Source organism: Filicampus tigris, chromosome 16 (assembly GCF_054856515.1).
Source record: "Filicampus tigris isolate MCC_2025a chromosome 16, RoL_Ftig_1.0, whole genome shotgun sequence".
Lineage (NCBI taxonomy): Eukaryota > Metazoa > Chordata > Actinopteri > Syngnathiformes > Syngnathidae > Filicampus > Filicampus tigris.
The window spans coordinates 13,907,386-13,926,171 of record NC_141232.1 but is presented as its reverse complement, the minus strand read 5'-3'; the positions used below and the strand labels follow the sequence as shown (position 1 = coordinate 13,926,171).

Sequence of the window (18,786 nt, the reverse complement as noted above, 5' to 3'; positions counted from 1 at the left end):
ATGAGGAAACTATCTGACGTAAGTAATTTTTGTTGCTGTTGTTTGATTTATTTTTTGTAACAATTTGCATTAAGTCGACGAGAAAAATTACACGAGGTTGTTTAATTTCACCATTAAAATCATATTTTAAAAAATACTGCAACAATATAACGATAACCCGCGGAGAATGAGGATATTACTAATATCCCCTGAAGGCATCATTCAACAGACAGCGCGCCATGCCGAAATTGAAAGAAGTGAATAGCAAATAGCAGGGGGACATTGCTTTTTCTAAACACAGCCAATCACCTCCCTGTATGAGGGATTATTCAAATTGGAGATGATGTCATCTCTTGCAAGTCACCCTATCTCTTGCCAGAGTTTCTCCTAGTTGTCTGTTCCCTCCTTTTAGGCCCCTCAAGACCCCCTCTCTCTCGAAAACCTTTTCTCCCTTTCTTCATGGATGAATGCATGCACACACCCACACACGCACGCCCGCTTTCACATAGACACCCACACCTTTCACGTTGCATTGCAAGATTGTAATCTGTCTATAAACCTGTTTGTGGCATGGATTGTCTTCCATGTCTTATTTCCATATAAGGAAAGTAAATGATAAAACTAGCCAAATCTTCACAATTATGAAGATAATTATATTATAGTCAATTTTGTGTGTACAAACTGAAGGTAATTTGGCATCCATGACTCTAACCTGGAGCACCTGTTGACCCATTCAGCCAAAGCAAACAGCGGAAATTGTGGCGACAAAAAGAAATCAAGAGAAGGAGCACCAGTGTTTTGGTTAACTTGTGTACAATTAGACACTGATGGGTATTGTTTCACAGCTTACACGCTTTTGTTTCTGTGCCGCGCTCCTCATCAGAATGGGGCTTTTCATCATAGACTGGGTGGGCATGCCGCCTGTCTGACTGTCTGCTGGGCTGTTGCTCAGCTCCCAGCAGCCGCCTAGCCAGTCTGGATGAGGCAGGCTTTTGTGTCCTGCTCTATTCGGGATGGGCGGCCTTGCTTTTGTGTCCAGAATGTGAAGTTTTACTCTGGAGGTGCTGTTAGCCTATACAGCGGAACCTCCAAATTCAAACAAAATCTGCATTGTGAATTGTGATGGTGGGTGACTTCTAATGTAGGACCCAATTCCCGTATGTATCAATTTAAGAGCTGTGATCGATTCAATGCCCTGAGAGTACAATGACCTGGATGAATGAGAATAATCACAGGCACAGTTGTATGTTTGTCTTTGACTGTATTGGACTGAGCACGGGTACAGAAACAGTTGTACCACACTCCCATCTCCACATCAAATTCCAATTCCCGTCTTCATCGCTTGAGCGTGTTCAACTGCGAAGGTTCACGGTGTGCAGCTAATTTCTGACACGTTGCTGGGCTCCCTCAAAGTCGCTTATAGATTTTCATGCATTGTTTCCTTTCAGTTCCTCAGCTGTCCATTGACTTTAGACTACTCTCCATCATCATCGAGCCTAGTGCATCATAGCACTTAGAAAGCTTTTCCTTGTTATTGTTCAGCATTAGCTGCTGTTTAACAATGCTTAATTTGCTTTTAACAACTAACTGATCATTTTAAAATAACATCATTTGGTAAACAGCTGACCATACCGTACACAGGAAGGTGTTTTTATATGGAAGCAAAGGAAACTGTGAAGAGGGTGGGGATTCCGGGAGGCTCCGAATGCACGTTAGCTTGATGCTGATGGACATATTGGCATGGCCCACAGAAGCCCAACAAAGAGAGGAAGGTGGGTTTTTTTTTCTTTCTCCCAAGCAGTTGCATGCAGCAATAGACAGGAAAAGGCCGCGCTGCGTACCCGTCGGCATAGCTTCCGTGTTATTTATCTCATTGTTTTGAACTTAACATATACTGCCCAGCTGCTGAACAACAACACAAAGAAGCTATCTGGCAAACTCACAAATATAATGTTATTTCATTTAGGAGTATTCTCATATTGCTTTATGTACTAGAGCACATTCAGTCCTACAGAAAACAATAAAAAGGCATCATCTCCATGGCAAAAGTCGACCACGCAGTTTACAAATCATTCGCCGCACCCTTCACATTAGACACACTCATTTTTTTTCTCATGTTATCCCCCAAATCAAGCTCTTTTCGAATGTTCTTATTCGGCAAGTTAGATGCCATTATCATGTGATTATCATGCTCCAAATGGAGTGATAGAAAATGGGAAGATTAGCATATGCAGCTGCAGCTCACATCAATTCCCTAAAGAGCAAACTGTGCCAGCGCAGGAAATCCTTCAACATGATGACGGGCAATATGTGAAGACGAATGCATAAGATATATGTGCATATACTCAACAGCACTAGGTATGCCTACAGATGCATTATATCTATCTAGCATAATACACTACAGTACATGATGCTAATACATGGCCTCTTTTGAATCTGTATCTCAGTTGCCATAGTAGCAGTTAACATGGTGGGAAAGGGAGGCAATAGAGGCCCTGCCCAACTGAAGGTTTCTTCTTAGGAACATTGATGCTGTCCAGAGCAGGTTGGCCAGTTCTTGTCTATCTGATTGTAAGTGCTTCATCTTTTAAATAATGTATGCGTGTTCTAAGGATATTTGACAGCCATACCACTCGGCTGCACTCTAAGGAGTGAGTGTGCACATAGTTTATCGTCTGAAGCGTACGCTCTTTCGTTTTCATCCATTGGTGACTTGCATCTTCGGTAATATGCCTTTACTTTGGCTGCAAGCTTAACCTCAGGGTAATTTATAATAGTGGCATATAAAAACAGTCACATAGATGAAGAGCAATTGGTATGTTTAGATATGTTATGTACCGGTAAGGATTTATCTTTTACATGGGCAGGAACCTTTTAATGTCTCACCCCTTTCGTTTGTAGACATGTATAGTGACTGGTTGGCTGGCTGCTCCAGACAGAGCCAACATGCTCTCTCTAGTGGTGGCAGACACGGATAAAACACCAGCCCATCCAAAAGGACCTTTTAACTACTCTATTAAAGAGGAGGTCAACCCCCCCAAAATTATTTGCAAGAATATATGTTATATTCAGGCCCACTAGTCGAAACATGGCATTCAGATTAATATTGCGTTTGTGGAATATGAGTTAAGCAGTAACATCTACCTGTTTTTGTCCCTCTCAGGGGGTGGCCATTTTGCCACTTGCTGTCGACTGAAAATGATATCACAGTTGCTCAGGGCTCAGATAACAACCAATCATGACGCTTCAGAAAACAGGTCAGCCGTGATTGGTTGTCACTGAGCCCTGAGCAACTGTGATGTCATTTTCAGTCGACCTAAGTGACAAAATGGCGGCCCCCTGAGATGGCTAAAAACAGGTGAATTTCGCTGTTTAATTCATATTCCACAAATGCGATATTAATCAGAATGCCTTGTTTGGACCAGTGAAAGCGCCTAGAACATATTATTACAAATAATCTTTTGGGGTTGAATTTGACTTTAAGGTGGGTGGCGATGTAGCCCAAGCAAAAAATCTTCCTGATCTCTTAATTTGGATCTCCTTGAACAAATTTCAGTTCATGTAAAATGCAATGACGTACAGTACGCCCTCCCCAATATTTGGGAAACATGGAGCACCTGGCTGCATAGCACAAACAATTGCCAAGATAAACACAATAGATACCTGTACAGGTGACTAAGCAACCTTGAGCCACTACAGGGAGAAATTTTATTTGATATTTAATATAATAATCTATATTTCTTTTAGACCTCAGCTGTACCAAGAGATCGAGAAATAATCTCCCCCAAGAGTTGATTAACATGTCAATAGCAGGTTAAAGTAAAGTGAACCGTTTTGCACAATGGCATCATTGTTCCCAGTGCTATATTAAAGACTATTTAAATATTTTCCCAATGAGACATATGAAGACATATGCAGTGTTAAGAATACATTTTCATGACATCCGATACAACATAATTGCAACCGTTTTCCAACACACAAGTGCTCTAAGACCTTTTTTTTTTTTCAACAAATGGTCACAGTAGGCAGTAGGAAATAACACACATACAAACATTTTTTCCAACACATTTTCAGTGTTGTTAGTTTAGTTTCCCAATGTGTGTGAGCCAACATCTTTTAAAATGAATATTCAATACCTGTAATTATAATGTCACAAGTAAATACTGTAGCTTTACAAAGGCCTTCTTGACATCGGACAAAGTACAGTAGGAGCTAAGACACACCTGACAACACATTTTACCAGTATATTCAAGTATCATTAAATAAACTTCCCAGAGGTGTCAGAAGACATGCATTACTAACTGTAAACAATCCTATATAACCTATTGCGCCCTTTAGTTCTAATGTGAGGCATTTAAGCAAGTTAAACTGTAAATCAGTCATCCTAAAGTACAAATGAGTGCACATAAATATTCACAACTCCTAAGTGGTGTGATTCGAAAAGGAATCGAGAGTAAAATAATTAAATTCCCTTTTACCTTTTATGTGGAGACCGATTTTATTCATTGAACAATGCCCTTCACATAGCAAACTGGAATGACATTAGCATTTCATTAAGTCATCTTCTCAACAACTGTTCCCTTTAAAACGGTTTAAGAACTACTGGTTTGTACATACGTATGCCCTTGCATCAGATAAAATAAATGAGCAATTACCCTTTCTCAAACGGCTTCAATGTCAGCCTACAGACATTGCTGGACTCTGACACTTAAAATATAACATAAACCCGGCGTAAAGTGTTAGGCTATGCCAAAACGTCCTTTGAAATAATTGTAATTTCAAAACGAACTAAATCACACTTCTATTTTCCTGCAGGAAATTCACCACCTGCATGCAGCACTTTAAAAACAAATAGTAAGAAATGCTTCATCGCTCAGTGCATTGGTGAGCAGTCTTTTTACAGTTCATACATATTGATGAATAACTGGTTGGCTGCAGGGATCGTCCTTGTGTGTGCAGCCATCAAAGATTTTCAGCCAAGGGAGGACAAGAACAAAGAGGGGGAAGAGTGGAAGAGAGAAAGGAACAGACTTGACTGTAAATGTTGCAGAAGGCAATGCATGCATACATACAGTACACTATGTATAGTGTGTGTGTATGTGTGTGATATATTGAAGACACTAATATCATTAAGAGGCACAACAAATCTTGACTCCTATTGTACAACGATAGTATAGAATTAGTTCACGTAAACAGTGACATTTTACAGTCTAAGAAATGGCTGTGTTTACTGGCATAACCAATTTCATAGGAAAACAATGAATTATTCATGCAGAACAAAAGCCAAAGCAGGTACCGGTAATTTGGCTTGAGTCTGTGTTTGAAAGTGCTACTGTAACAGCATGATTAGGAGTGCAACATTTAAACACATGGAGACAGAGGACAGAGTGGTTCAAGGTCAGTCAGTTCTCTGCACAGGCATCATCCTCCTCCCTGCTGGGACTCTGCAAAAAGGAGCGCAGCTGAAGTCAGGTGGAAATGTGGTGGAAATATGGTGCATTTAAGTGAATGAACAATTGCTCCTAAATGTAACCTCCATCTAAAATCTAAATTGAAAGGGAAGGGATTACCAACAAAGTGACAACGTACGTATGTCCACTTCAAATCTGATGTCTAAACATACACATACACATTCATATTAACTCATTCACTGCCATTGACATATTTATTTGTCTTTTCACAGTCCAGCCATTCAATCCCAGGAATTTATTTACATTTTTTTTCCAATTTCTTTTTTTTTCAAACATTAGGGTAAAAGAGGGTCTGAAAATGTCTGGCAGTGAATGAGTTAAAAACTAAATCCACCCCTCCCCCTCCTCACCAATCACAGCAGCAGAGAAAGGAGCATGACGACCCCTCAGGACCGCGGAACTTGCCAGAGCTAGGTGTGTCTGTGCACTCAGCGATGAATGCGTGGAGATCTGTGCTGCGTACCTGCTCCTGTGTTTGGGCCTGCCCAAGACAAGAAAACAAATCCTCTTTAAGCTACCAATGTCACATTTCTCTTTTATTTGGTTCACCTCAAATGAACGTCTTGGGAATTGACTCGACTGTACCATAATGGTGTCGTAGGCTCCGGTGATGAGCGCGATGAAGAGTGACAACACCATGTAGATGAAAAGGGAGATGAAGGTGTAAAGGTAGACCTGGCTGAAGATCCACACCAACGTGCCAGTCTGTTCCATCTCAGAGAACGTCACAAACATGTCATCTCCGTTGATCAGAGAAAAGAGGCACTCTGATACCATGGGCAGGGAGCGAAACTGCTCATGTGGAGGGACGTTCATAAAAAGGAAGAAACGCATGCACTCTCATCAGTCAAAGCGCTTTTGCGGTGGCGATTATTGCAGACTGTGTGAGTACAACAGAGAATAGGAAATGAAATTGGTCAGACAGATTGAAACAACCATCTTAGGGTCACTTAATGTCATCAAAAAAGACATCATGTGGCTTGATAAATACAGTACGCCAAAATTGACCTTTCTCACTTTTGCACTGCCAAACACAAACTTCAATGGAACTAGGTAATAAAGTATAGTAAAGGCTCATTCATGGATTGGTAGAAGAGGCACTGGAAGATTGGTTATCGACAAATCTTAAAGCGGAAGTAAAGCCAAACAGATTTTTTTCAAGAATATGTTCTGTGCAAGCCTACTAATTGAAACAAGGCAGTCTGATAAATATTGCGTTTGTAGAATAAGAGTTAATCCACTCGTTTTCAGCCATCTCTGGGGGCGGCCATTTTGTCACTTCTGTCGACTAAAAATGACATCACAACCGCTCAGGGCTCAGGTAACGACTAATCCCGGCTGACTTGTTTTCTGAAGCTGAGTCGTGACTGGTCGTTACCTTTTCAGTCGACAGAATTGACAAAATGGCCGCCCCCAGAGATGGCTGAGATGGCTAAAAAGGATTGGATTTTGCTTCTTAACTCATATTCCACAAACGCAATATTTATCAGACTGCTGTGTTTCAACTAGTGGGCCTGCTGGGAACATATTCTTGAAATGAATGAAATGTGTTTGGGTTAATTTCCCCCCTTTAAGGTACGTTTCTGCTTGTTATTTCTTTGTAGGCATTCAAGCGCTTTTCCCTTTGGATTTTGTGGGGCAGCGAGAGGTTGGGTGTTGCAACAAGTCGTAGGTGGTCTGTCGTTTTGCGGTAAGCTGAAGACGAGAGGTGTTTGACAGTTAATTTCCTACCACAGCCTGGTTCCTATCTTCGATTGTATATGTGCGTGAACATTTAGGACTACAGTCGTGTTTCTGTTTTAAGTACTCATTTGAAAAAAAGAGCAATCAAGCAACACGTTTTTTCTCAAGTTTTTGAGATTGTAGGGTGAAAGTTGCAACTGGCTACTAGTGTGGACTGAATCAGTGGTAACAATGGGGAAATCCAGTATGTTGAGGACAATGGTACGCAGCAACATATTGTTAAAAAAAAAAAAAAAAAAAAAAAAGAAGTACTAAAAAGTAAAAAGTAGTTAATTTTTGGAATGCTGAATTTAGTTCAAAATTTTGAAGTGTGAACTGAACTAGTTTGTTGTATGTATGTATGTATGTATGTATGTATATATATATATATATATATATATATATATATATATATATATATATATATATATATATATAAATAAAATATATATATAATATATATATATATATATATATATAAAAAAAAAATATATATATATAAAATATATAATATATATATATATATAAAAAATATATATAATATATATTATATATATAAGATATAATATATATATTAAAAAAATAACAACAAAATGAAATTAGAATGAACAAAAACAAAACAGCATGACAAACACGCTATGTGCAGGTTTTGCGCTAACACCTGCAAGCTGAAAGGTTGGTAACATAATATGTAGCCATCCATCAATTTTCTATAACGCTTGTGCTCATTAGGGTCACAGGTAACTGGAGCCTATCCCGGCAGACTTTGAGCGAGAGGCTGGGTCAACCTTGGAATGGTTGCCAGATAATTGCAGCACATATAGACAAACAACCATTCACATTCATGGCTGTGGACAGTTTCGAGTCTTCGCTTATCCTAACATGCATGTTTTCGGAATGCGGGGGGAAACCAGAGTACACGGAGAAAACCCATGAAAGCATGGGGAGCGCATGCAAACTCCACATGGAGATGTTCCAGCGGATAAATAGATGACCTAAACAGTGATTCTCAACTGCTATATCCAGACTCAAAAGTGGGCGGCGCAGTCATTATGTTTTTTAAGCATATATGAGGTTCTGAAGTATTTGTACACAGTGTCTTGCAAATGACCCAACTTAATATAAGTGAATTAACATAGCAACCTTTTTCTGCTACAAATGTCAGTGAATAATCCAATTAATTTGGTTTTTAATGATGTATCTTATCTGTGTTGTATTATTATTTCATTATTATTTATTTGTGAGGTTGTTTGAATATAATTGTAGGCCACACAGCATGAGATACAATATCAGCAAATTTGGCCTTGACTAATACCTTTTGATTAATTAAGGTGCATCTTTCGAAAGTCCGAATATTCTGACGTGTGCTTCGAGCCCGAATGTCTCATCTACCTTGGTATGATACGGCCCCAGGACAATCCATCCACAGAAGCAATAGCCCAAATATATGGCAGCCGCACAGCAACAGAAGCGGATGACATTCGGGAAGGCAGCTCTGAGCGTCACAATCAAGATCTGGGTGAAAAATAGAAAGGGAGGAAACAATAAAATTCCAATTCCTTCAGAGAGATGCAATTAAAGTGAATGGAGTGAAGCTCTGCATGTTTCTTGTGTGAACGTGTCTTACGTTGTATTTCTGAAAGAAGCTGAGATAACGAATGACTCCCACCCACACCAACAGTGTGGACGTTCCCAGCAGGATTGCGCACGAATCATATGATGATAAATTCTTCATCCAAATAGAGACAATATTCATGAATGAGTATTAATCAAGACAGCTAAAAGCAGGTCACATTATCAATAATTACCTTGGATTCGATTCCAATCTTGATGAAGCTGCCGATGATGGTAAACATGTCGCTAACAATGAGCAGAATATACCAGCCATTGATGAACTCCATTCTGTCTCCCCAGCTTACACCGCGGCCAAGTCTGGTCTGGAAGAACTGCGCGTATTCCTAAAAATATATATATATATATATTTTAAATTACAGTATGTAGAATGCACACAGTGGCTTGCAATAGTATTCATACATCTGAACTATTCAACATTTGGTCATGTTACAACTTCACATGTTTACAGGTGATAGGCCAATACAAAGTGGCTCATAATTGTGAAATGAAGAGGGAAAAAAATACATGGTTCAACATTTTTTTTTTTTTTACAAATAAAAATTCAGAAATAAGTGGTGTGGAAATGAGTGTGCAACAATGTCTGTGTAGATACAGTGCAGTTATTCTACGAATATATCTGAGGTTTGTTAGTTCTAGAACATCACTGAACAAACACAAAGCACCATGAAACCACATCTGTTTGTCTCACAAATTCTTCATCGGGTAAAATATGTGAAAAGCAATAATCAATTACACAAGCTTTGACACATTTAATACAAAATGCACAGTAAATTAAGAAAATGAGAAGTCTGCAATGCATCATTGTCTTCATTCACTGTACATTCGTGAAGGTGTCTTGACTCTTAACAGAAGACTCTGATGCCTACTTCCTCAACAGTGTGCTTGACCTGTTTGAATGTTGCAAGAAGGTGTTTCTTCACAAAGGAAACAAACACCACTGGTGTTGTCTTACATGGTCTCCAATGCTTGTGAGTATCATTAATGCATTTCTTCTGTTTAAGAATATTGCAAATAAAGAAATCCAGACGAATGAATCTATTTTAATGACTTTCCTTAAAGCCTCTGCGGGCATCTTATAGAGAAGTAATGTTGAGATTGTTTAGTACATTTCATAGATAATGGTAAATATCTCACGTCTATATAGGTGTGTAACATTGCCATCCATTGGCCACCACCAAGACGGCACTTCAGGGCTTGGATGCAAAAGTTATTTTATTATTCTTGCTAATAACCAAACCAATTATTGTTATCACTGCACTGGATTACAAAAAAAAGAAAAACAGTAGAGCACATTATTATTCTCGATTGGGCCAATGTAAGACAATATTACTTTGATCAACATGTGTCAAAACACGTGAGGCAGCATGTCACACAAAAGCATGTTTCCCTACACAAGGGGTCCAAAACAGTGTAGCCCCCAAAGACTAAATGAGCCGCCTACAGACCTGTTCTAAAAATAGCTCACTATCGGGATGCATGATGGCTGGGCGGCCCTGTGTGCTAATACTGCTTACGCCACAATCTGGCTAATTTCATAACAGCTCATTTTTAAACACATTACTTGGTTGTTTAATTACACACTTGATGGGTGGGCAAACATTATAGAGAAATAACTTTTTCTATGTAAGCAAGTAAAAACAAGCCAACTTGTATTAACTCATTCACTGGCAGACATTTTCAGACCCTCTTTTACACTAATGTTTAAACAATTTGAAAAAATATATAAATAAATTCCTGAGATTGAATGGCTGGACTGTGAAAAGACAAGTAAATTCGTCAGTGGCAGTGAATGAGTTAACAGGTCCCCAAAATATAATGAGACAAAGTACTGAGAGACGCAAATATTTGTGTTTGGGTTTCTTACGTGTTGCAGAAGGACACCTCTGAGGATGGAGCGTCCACACAGCAGCAGAGACAGCAGACAAACGAGGGCAACCACCACGTCAAAGAACTCCCGGGCGTAGTTCTCCGCTGACGGGTTTTGAGAGAAATAATTTGGGTCAAAGGACATTTGAGAAGGATGAAGATGAATAAAGTTATGCTTCCTTTGCCGCAATCTACTGACAGGTACTCACCATGTCCAGAAACGTTAGGGTCCTTACATTCCTTTATGGTGGCCTGGTTCTGTAAGCTGATCTTAATTTTGCCACTGTGAGCTCTGTTATCCATGAGGATCTAGTAGCACATTCAACAACTCTCAAATAAATACAAAAACAACTTGACTTGACGAGTACAGTGTATACTACCAGGGATTTCTTTATGACGATGTGTAAGTATACCAAAACTTTACAAAATGAATTAATTAGGTTGAAATAATGCAAAAGTTATCTTTTTTTTTTTTTTTTTTTAAACAATGATTCTGTGAGAAACACACATTTGGTTCGAAAGAAGATGAAAAGCTCACCGTGATAGCAAAGGTGTAACAGTTTGGTATCTCATTGTTTATGATGGTCTGAATGTTGATAGCCTTCAGCTGGAAGTCAACCGTTACATTGATCAGCCTGGAGATAAATGATATGTTATAGAGATATCAAAGTCAATTACAAACACTGTTAATCTTTAATTGATCAAATCAGATATATAAGTTCGAATCTAACTTGTAAAAATTGAGAGTGAAGTTTTTGTAGTCACTGCTTTCAGGGGCAGAACCGAAGGTCGGTGGATCGAGTCCGATGCAATCTGGATAAAGGAAGCGGATATGAGCCAAATAACATCACATGCGGAACTACGAAAAACACACAGATGAGTCTCTTTTTACATATCACACGAAGCACACAACACACTCTCCACTTCCTTCAAAGCATAAGAGTGCAATTCACAGGATTTGTCATGCAATACTAATCACTTTGTCTGCCAGTTGAGCAGAAGGATTTAATAGTGCAAAAATATTGACTCAAATGTTGACAGAGGCTTGTAACTCGGAAGCCATTAAAATGCTACGCTATGAGTGGTGTGAACGGTAGCTATTTAAAATGTATTTTAAAGCCTTTAAAAAATAGGGAGACCTCGTTTGATGATGCAAAGTACAGTGCACACGTGAATTTAGGGTATGCCCATTGTATTCGATTAGTTTGGAGATGGAAAGTGGGCACAAACACAAGGGCATGGAGTGAATAATCTGATATTCGTAAGCTTCCTTTAGACTTGGCAAAGAGCCTTGAAATACTTTTTCATTATGAAATTGCTTCTATAGAGGTACAATATGAATCAACTGATATGATTTACAGTGTTCTTTGCTGGTATGCAGACCACAATCTTTCCACCTTGTCAAAGGAATGTGCTCTATTTGCTTTAAATAAAGTAATCCATCTTTTCACAGCCTTACATAAGTAACTTTTACAGACATTTGCTAAATTTTTGGGGGCGCTTCTATTGAAGAAAGAAATATCCATAATGGTCAAGATTTGAAAGTTGAACAACTTGAAAATGACAACTAGAAATTTACTAAAAATGACTGAATGAAAATCAGACATTAGTTTTGTGGTTCAAAGTGTACAAATATTAATTGGGCCAGGATAAAAATGATGTCACCCTAAGTTTGCAATTGAACATGATGTGTAACTCTCAATGAGACTTGTGTGACTGTCGATTGGCATTTTGGCCCACTCCTCGTGAGCAAACTGCTCCAGCTGTTTGAAGGGTTGCGTTCTCCATATTGCAAGTTTGAGTTCCTTTCACAGCTGTTCAATGGGATTTAGATCAAGGCTCATAGACCCCTAATTCAAAATAGTCCAATGTTTTGCTCTAACCTACTATCGGGTGTTTTTAGCTGTGTTTTGGATCATTATCCCGTTAGAGTACCCATGACCTGTTTTTTGACACTGGGCAGCAGATTTTTGCTCATGGTGCATAACAACTTGGGCTCAAGCGGTTGCCACTGCCACCAAATTTATTTGTTCCCCGTATCATCAAACTTTATTTTATTTTTTGAATTGAACGATTAAGTCTGTGCTGGGTGCACAAAAAAAAAAGAAAACTATGAGCATCTCACACCACATGTGTTAAAGTATCAAATAAGAAAGATGACGGTCATCCTACCAGTGACAACATGAGGATCGATGTCAAAAGTGTCATTGACGGGGACGATGGTGCCCCTCTTGTAGTACCTCTGGCAGAGTGAGAGTGCACTCCCATTGAAGCCGACACCTTGTACATAGGCATATTTTCCCAGTGAGATCTGAGGCAGAGCTAGATACTAGGTACAGGGAAATGAGAAGTGGCATGTGAGGACTACCTAAACATTTAATTGGAAATGCTCTATGTTAATAAGGAAAGAAGGATACAATCAAAACTTCACTGTGAGAGCTTGTGCAGAGCAATATTAGGTTCTGAGGGCATTAATGTCTTTGGGGTAATTGGAGGGACCAAAGCAGTGCAGACTCTAACTTTATATGTTACCTGCTCAACAGCGAAGTTGATGTGGTTGCGCAGTTCTTTCTGCATGTGAACAGCCTGAGGAGTGTTGTCCTGGTAACCCTTCAGAAAGAGATGTTTGAATGCCGCCGTGTTTTCCTCTTTAAATGTCACAACCATCTGGTTGCTCAGTCCAAACAGCACCAACTGAGGGGCAGGGAGAACGGAAAAATAATAAACAAAGGATGAAACTTAAACCGTACACTCCTGAATATGGACAGATACAATATGTCCTAATCTATGTGTTCGGTTTGTTTGGAATATTATATGCTGGCAACTGTAGCTAATTTAATACTGAATTTGACCTCTAACGTGAATGCAATAACAACAATCAACAACACTAATACAACTTTACCAGGCTGCAATGTAACATTCAGACGGATGTAGTAGTAGCCATGTCAGATGTGTGGAGAATCTTTAAGGTAAACAACACCTTGTTAGCAGAGTGCAAATGATGCTCTGCAAAAATGGATGACGAACTCCACTCGAGCAAGGAAGGAGGGTGCCACTCTGTGGGCTATTTTGAGACCTTGCAATTAACCTAACATCCTTGTTCTTTGAATGTGGTTGGAACAAAGTCCATTTAGGCCAGAGCCGTGATTGGAACCCCGAATCTCAGAACCGTGAGGCAGAAATGACAGCAACAACTGGGCCACCGCGTTGCTAATTATTATAATACTTCTACTCTGTGCAATATGGGAGAAATCAACCGCTGATCATTTCCAGGGATGGATGGGAGGAATTTGAGCAACAGTAAAAAAATACATATTTGTTTTAAGTGTAAAGGCTTATTTTACCTGCACAGTAACAATGATGATTTTCAGTAGCTGTAGGCCCAACTTGAATGGTTTGCGTCCCTTGGCATGATACTTGTCACAAGGGCTCATGAAGAAATATTTTAGTTTCCTCCTTAGAGCCTCTTCCTCCTCTTCCTCCTGTTGCTGGTGGAAATCGGAGCTCATTGGTCCATCCCCTAGATGGTCCTGAGACCCATAGCTGAGACCCATGGAAGAGAGGAGCCTGTCCTTCTCTGCAACAGAAGAGAAAGAAACGACATAATTACTTTTGCCACCAAAGTAACAATCTAGCACAATTGTCCCATCGGGCGGGAATATGTATGAATTAGAACAATCTGATTGGATGCTTGGTGAGTGGATCTTTATCACTGCCACATCATTACTTTTTTTATTTGTCCTTTTCGGGATACTTACCTCTTAGCATTAAGACAAAAAGAAAAAAGAAAAATAAGTCTCAATCTAAAATTATTAATGTCAAATGTAACTATTACCGGTAAACTACCTATGCCTGTGACGTATATAGTAACAGACAATTAAATGTTCTTAAATTAGATAGCTGAAGGTGAAATAGAATAAGTTCATGGCTTGCTGTGACTATATCAGCTTTATGTTCAATAAATCAGGACCAGATTTCATAATGATGAAGTAAATTTGTGAGTAAATTATAGATGAGATCATTATTTTTGAATTCATAATTTTTGTGACACATGCCATGGGATTTTTCAGTTGGCTCAGTTGAAAGAGAGTTTCGTCCAGCTGTTAATATCCCCGACCCTGATTGTCTGCTGTTGAAGTGTCCTTGGACAAGACCCTAATTTTAATTTCTTAATTTAATTTAGAGGCCATGGTAGCATCCAACCATTCGTGCATGCATCTGTGTGTGGATGTGCTTTGGGTACGGCAAGGTTGTAAGATAAAAAGCTACAGTATATGGAGCACTTACCATAATGTAAAATGAGTGCCTTGGCTCAAGAAAGGTTGAGAAACACATTAACTCACAAAGCGATTGGCCTGGTGACATCATCAGCTCAAAAAGGACTTTTAAAACTTCAGATAATGTTATCCGATGAAGTCAATAAGACTAATAATTGTTTGCATTCCATTTCACTTGGGATCTTGTTTGGGAGGACAACATTATCTCACTCAGAGGCAAGCACAACAATACACAGTGTGACTAACTTCACATACAATATGCACATCTGAGACCATTTTTACAGTTTTTGTTTTTTAACCATGAAGTGCAATCTGCCAATTGACAGCAATTCCAAGGATTCATTCACATTGTTCTGATGTCATTTATATTAAACTGACATGCTATATTGTAATCTTTGACTACAGTATACTGAGCAATGTTATACACAGTTCTTAATAGACAGCATTTCAAACTCAATTTATGAGGGAATATTCCTGTTATGCTTTGTGTATAGTTCCTTACAATACTATTACTCAATTGGGGTTAATGTGCTGGATCATGTGCGAGTATCGTGCTGTAATTATGGTATATCATATTAATAATAATAGCAATAATAATAGTATATATTATATTATGGTATATAATAATATTAGTTTGGCCTGTCCTGTCAGTCACGCCCCTTGAATTTTTTTAGTTCATTTTCTGTCAATGTTCTGGTTTGTTCCTGCTTTCTAGTGAGTTTCCTCCTACACTACACTAAAATCCAATATAAGCCTTAGGGTAGAAGCCATTTCCACACATTTGTTTGCGGTCAAATCATCTATGTCTCTTTACATGGTCAAAAAAAACATATATTATTTCATACTCTCAATGGGCTTGAATATATATTTTGGGAGATATAAACATCTCGATTCTTGATGCTATTGCACCTCACATTACCGAATAAATTGCAAGAAATGAATGGATTCACCCGTGCAAATAATTACTTGCTCAATAAATAGCAACAAACATGTTGTCGAATATATTCTCATTTTAGAAAGCACAGATATCCCTGATTGAATGAAAGCAGAAGAGGACGTTGTTTGGAACAAACCTGTGGAAAGCTCCTGAGCGCACCTCGGCGATGCCATGAGGATATTTGGGCGGTCACACGAGAAACAAAAGGCTGGATATTACCTCAGTAACTTCGCCGGAACGGTGATCATTTCCATCATTTCGATTTTTCGGGCCTCATGGATAGGAAATAAATACATTCTGCGGCTCTGCGTCGCAGTGTAGGAACCAGAGGTACATTAGGAAAAACATAGCTCAGCTTCCTGGATGCCACGTGACTTGGTCATGTGACTGCTGTCAATAGCACCAGCAATGACGCAATGTAAACATTGACTCATGCGCACACAAAGGAAAATATTCTCAACATCCAGTATTTTTTTTTCCATCAAGTTTGTTATCGAGATCTCCATACAATGAGCACATACAGTGTGTCTTATGGAGTAGTAGCTACCACAATCCAAATGTAATACAGACACCGTTAATGCAATAGTTTTACCCATATGACATGCTTTAAACACTTTTACATTGATTATAACACAATTAAATCTGGCACTCAAGTGTTCTCCTTACAGAGCCCGTTCTCCTTCTTTTGCTGTCAGTTCTCCAAATAAGGGGCAAATAAAGTGTGCTTTCTTGCATCCAGTTTACTGCAGCCCTCTCAAATAGGGGAGCGGTGGAGCGATGACATACCTGTAAACCCTTGGTTGTACTGCATCTTACAAACGTTGTAATTTGCACATACATATCTGAATATAATCTTACACATTGCACATTCGAATGGCTGCTGTTACGTGATTGGAAATCAGCTTAAAAAAAAAAAAAGTAAACATGATGTTGCGGGTATTGTGACAGCTTGTGCGTGACGAGTGGGTGTGTTGTGCGCATGCGTGAGGAAGTGCACGGAAGACCCAATTGTCTCCGTCTGACGTGTGTTGTGGGGCTACTGGGCTCCCCGTTGGTTGGCCATACTACAATAAAGTGTAATTGCTAGACTTTCTAGACACGATCGGGTTTTTTGGGTGGATCAACGATCACAAGGTTTGAAAAAACGATAGTCGATCACCGATTCAATCAAAACATGGAGCAACAAAACTTGTATAAATTATGTACTCTACACCCCATCGATCCACACCATAGAGAAAACGCATTGGAAAAAATTACTTAACCCCTTCATCCCCCCATAAAAAACCGCTGATAAACATTACTTATAACACCCATCCATCATTATACGAAACGCCTCACAGTGTTTATCTGTTGACAACATCTTTCTCTGACATTAATGAAAAACAAATGCATGAACATCGAAAGTCATTGAGGTGACAGGGGCTTTTGCTAAAACCGCTGTAAACAAGTCAACTTACTTACCAACTACGCCAAGTAACATACGTCTGCTCCTTTTTGGTTCGTAGTGGAAGCTGGCTGGCTGTGTTGTACAAGTTCCGGTGACCACAGACCACAGTGATTATTTGTCATACATTGGTTGTCCAATTTTTAACTGGCGTGTGCAGTATGTGATGTAGTAAGCACATTCTCCAAGCCGCTCCAAGTTTAACTCCGGTGCAGCTGTGCAGATTCGGCCCTATCTATGCAAACTCTATTGACGTCAATTTATATATAATTGCGTCGCGAGAGTAGCTCAACTTATGGTCGGTATAACCGCAGTTCATCTCGTATCCTCGTTTTCGCAAACGTTTTGCGCTTCTGTCAACAACGGAGCAATTTCCGTGTTCAAACAACACGCCTGCCGAGTAAGTCAGCGTTGCGTGACGTCACAGCGATTCAATGAAAACGCTGAGGAAATAGTTGAACAAAAACAAAAAGAAAAAAGGCGCTCAGAAGCCATGTGGGCGGGGTCAAACGTGTAGGTCCACCCCACGTTGAGCCACGCCTCGAACTGCACACTGCAGCCACGGACGTGTATCTATTGGCTAACAACTAAGTATAGCGAGAAGTCAGGCCACCGGCGGTCCTCACCTTGCCACTCCTAAGCCTGCCAAACTTGGTTTCAGGTGCATTATGTGCATACCTCATTTAGATTTTGTAGTTCAATGTGATCATTTTAAATTATACATAAAGGTTACATAAAAAAACATAAAATAACCAACACGAGTGTTTCTTTCTTTTTCACTTGTTTCTATCTTTTGTTCTTTTCAGCAGTGCCTTTAAAAAAACACACAAACATTGTGCCTGAAAAGAGTGAAATACGTTAACAAGTATTTCTGTAACTTAATTCATAGCCTACCACAGGCATGACCAAAGTCTGACCTGGAGGCCAATTGCTGCCCGTGTTCAAATGTCGACCGACCCGCAGCCTCTTAGAATAATGTGTGGCCCGTCAGCACTGTTGACCACGGCACAAAATACAGTAGGCAACGCACGCACAAAACAACTGTTTTATGTTTCAAAAGAAGATAGCAGAAAACCCGTAGACGCGCTCTAGGGTACATTCGTAAATAACACTCTCAGAGCGCGCTTTGCCTCTCCCAACACATCACTCTCAGTTTGGCTTGGAATCAGAGTGAATTGCCAAACGCACCACTCACTACATGACCCATTTGTAACTCTTTCTATTTCTATTTCTAAAATTGAGAATGTCTTGAAGAAAGGCAAAATGTGAGAGAGGGCCGTAACGTCCAAAACATGAGGAAATTTGCATTTTTTTTTTCATTGAAATACGAAACAACTGTCTGCCTAATTTGCCGAGAGACTGTGGCTGTTTTCAAGGAATTCAATATCAAGGGGCACTAACATGCAAACTACAAGGTGACTGGTAAAGAACGCTGTGACAAATGAAAAGCAACGG

The 18,786-nt window shown here is 39.4% G+C and overlaps 1 protein-coding gene across 4 annotated transcripts; it reads right to left on the bottom strand.

The window, feature by feature from the left end:
* Window positions 1-4,030: 4,030 nt before the first annotated feature.
* LOC147134866 (mucolipin-1-like) lies at window positions 4,031-17,745 on the bottom strand. Of its 4 annotated transcripts, none has more exons than XM_086056318.1 (14): window positions 16,024-16,279; window positions 14,018-14,250; window positions 13,206-13,367; window positions 12,846-13,002; window positions 11,405-11,486; window positions 11,212-11,308; window positions 10,883-10,982; window positions 10,672-10,778; window positions 8,981-9,130; window positions 8,800-8,901; window positions 8,565-8,687; window positions 6,036-6,242; window positions 5,801-5,931; window positions 4,031-5,423 (listed from the first exon to the last, which is right to left on the bottom strand). In XM_086056318.1, coding segments are annotated over exons 1-14 (1,689 nt in total). In that variant the 5' UTR covers window positions 16,061-16,279; the 3' UTR covers window positions 4,031-5,422. The 4 variants fall into 4 exon arrangements, with proteins under 4 accessions (XP_085912444.1, XP_085912446.1, XP_085912445.1 ...); XM_086056320.1 differs by having other exon boundaries at window positions 16,107-16,272; XM_086056319.1 differs by lacking the exons at window positions 4,031-5,423; window positions 16,024-16,279 and adding an exon at window positions 17,349-17,745 and having other exon boundaries at window positions 5,797-5,931.
* Between the last annotated feature and the right edge of the window lie 1,041 nt (window positions 17,746-18,786).